Source organism: Nannospalax galili, unplaced genomic scaffold, assembly GCF_000622305.1.
Source record: "Nannospalax galili isolate Female #2095 unplaced genomic scaffold, S.galili_v1.0 scaffold1453, whole genome shotgun sequence".
Taxonomy (NCBI): domain Eukaryota; kingdom Metazoa; phylum Chordata; class Mammalia; order Rodentia; family Spalacidae; genus Nannospalax; species Nannospalax galili.
Window position 1 is genome coordinate 156,543 of NW_008332666.1, and position 2,357 is coordinate 158,899.

General features: G+C 37.0%; 1 protein-coding gene across 1 annotated transcript; it reads left to right on the top strand.

The window, feature by feature from the left end:
* On the top strand, positions 1-978 carry LOC103729572 (olfactory receptor 2J3-like). Its single transcript, XM_008827657.1, has one exon. The coding sequence runs from the start codon at positions 1-3 to the stop codon at positions 976-978; it is 978 nt and encodes a 325-aa protein (XP_008825879.1).
* Positions 979-2,357: the final 1,379 nt, after the last annotated feature.

A 2,357-nucleotide genomic window follows, 5' to 3' on the forward strand; every position in this document is an offset into this window, starting at 1 on the left:
ATGGTGCAAAAAATCAATGCAAGTTCTGAAGACTACTTCGTCCTTCTGGGCTTTTCTAAATGGCCTAACTTGGAAGTGATTCTCTTTCTGGTGATCTTGATATTCTACTTGATGACATTAACAGGAAACCTGTTCATCATCGTCCTGTCACATTTGGACACCAACCTGCACACCCCCATGTACTTCTTCCTCTCAAACCTCTCAGCCCTTGATCTCTGCTATACCACTAGCTCTGTTCCTCAGTTGCTGGTAAATCTCTGGGGCCCAGAGAAGACCATATCTTATACTGGGTGCATGCTCCAACTCTTCTTTGTCCTTGCTCTGGGGACCACGGAGTGTGTTCTGTTGGTGGTGATGTCCTATGACCGCTATGCAGCTGTCTGCAAACCCTTGCATTACCCTGTCCTCATGAATCCTCGCTTCTGCCACCAAATGGCTGCAGCCTGTTGGGTAAGTGGCTTTATCACCTCAGCATTTCATTCCTCCTTCACGTTTTGGGTACCCAGGTGTGGACATCGTAAAGTGGACCACTTCTTCTGTGAAGTCCCAGCACTGTTGAAGTTATCTTGTGTCAATGTCCATGCCAATGAGATGACTCTTATGGTCATGAGCATTATTTTTGTTGTTATACCACTTATTCTCATCCTGAGCTCCTATGGGGCCATTGCTAGGGCTATTCTAAGGATGCAATCTACCACAGGACTTCAGAAAGCCTTTGGGACGTGTGGAGCCCATCTCATGGTTGTGTCTCTCTTTTTCATCCCAATCATGTGTATTTATCTTCAGCCTCCAACAGAAAAGTCTCAAGACCGAGGCAAGTTCATTGCCCTCTTCTACACTGTTGTCACACCCAGCCTCAACCCTCTCATCTACACCCTCAGAAACAAAGATATCAGAGGGGCCTTGAGGAGGCTCACTGGATGTGAGAGGGAGATATCAATGAGGGTTGACATTGGGCTCTCTGCTCAAAGGGCCTAGTCCATTCTGAAGGAAGTTCATTTGCTGTTTTGAGATATCTTTGAGCTTAGATAACAAAAGCTAAAAATAGATAATCCCTCAATACATTGTTCCTTATACTGGTTAATTCAGGAATAATATTTAGTATAAACTTTTGATTTTTACAAATATGTTGATTGTAGTCAAGTTTCAATGTTTATGAATGGGGTGTATGGATAGGGAAGTCCTTATGAAGAAATTATTGCAGAAATGTTTGCAATTATTTAAAAGTATTTAAATATATCTAACATAAGCCTGAGCATGATGGAATGTACTTTTAATCCCAGCACTTGGGAGACAGAGGCGAGTGGATCTCTGTGAGATCGAGGTCAGTCTGGCCTACATAAAGTGTTCTAGGCAATCTGGGGCTACAAGGAGACCCTGTCTCAAAAAATATTCTAGCATAAATTAATATGCTAATTTGATAATTTATCATATGCAAAACAAAGTGATAATATAGGAAAGATAAAGACTGAGGGAAATCCCTGTTTATTATATAGGTCTATGAGGAACTAAACATGTAAATGGTAAATTTAGTTAATAATATGTATTTTAGAGTAAAAACATGGACTAAATTATTTGGATAAAAACAATTTTTTTTTCAAATTATGAAAATCTACGTGGCACTTAGTGGATCTGTATAACTTGTCACCTTGTACAACATAAGCTAATGCTTGTGCAAAATGTTTGGTTTCTTCATCTTCTATTTTCCTCATGAGCATATTACTTCACTCTTTGAATTTCATTAAGCATTTCCTTTCTCAGATTATGGGATTTGCAGTACCTTATATGGATATGACACATATTTTGACCAAATGGTCAAAATGGCATTATAAGATGTCAGAGGAAATGTTGTATAAAACTCTGTTTACCTCAGGGCACATTCTAATAAATTAAGATCACATCTAAAATATGCCCAAGTGCTTTGGCAATAAGTCTTTAAGGTAAATGCCACTGGTAAATCAAGATGAAGATGCTGCTAGCAAATGAAATAAAAGAAATAGTTTATTTAATTTGTTTTTGTGAATTTAATTACTGACATACTTGTGTTAGAGCTCTTCTTATTACAAAACATATTAGTACATTTATAATTGTAATACATTACTAAGTTTATATGCTTATGGGACATAGTATTATAATTCAATACTTGTATGTAACATACATGGATTAAATCCGGGTGACATATGCTTCTACAGTGTCGTAATCACCTTGTTTGTAAAAGGTCTATATTGTTCTTCTTTCTTGAGTTCTATTAGTTTTCAAATAAAAATAATATTCCAAGCTTTACTGGGGCTTAATTCATGAATTATATGCAATCAAAGTATGTTTTATGGTTTTATGTATATGTATATATATATTTA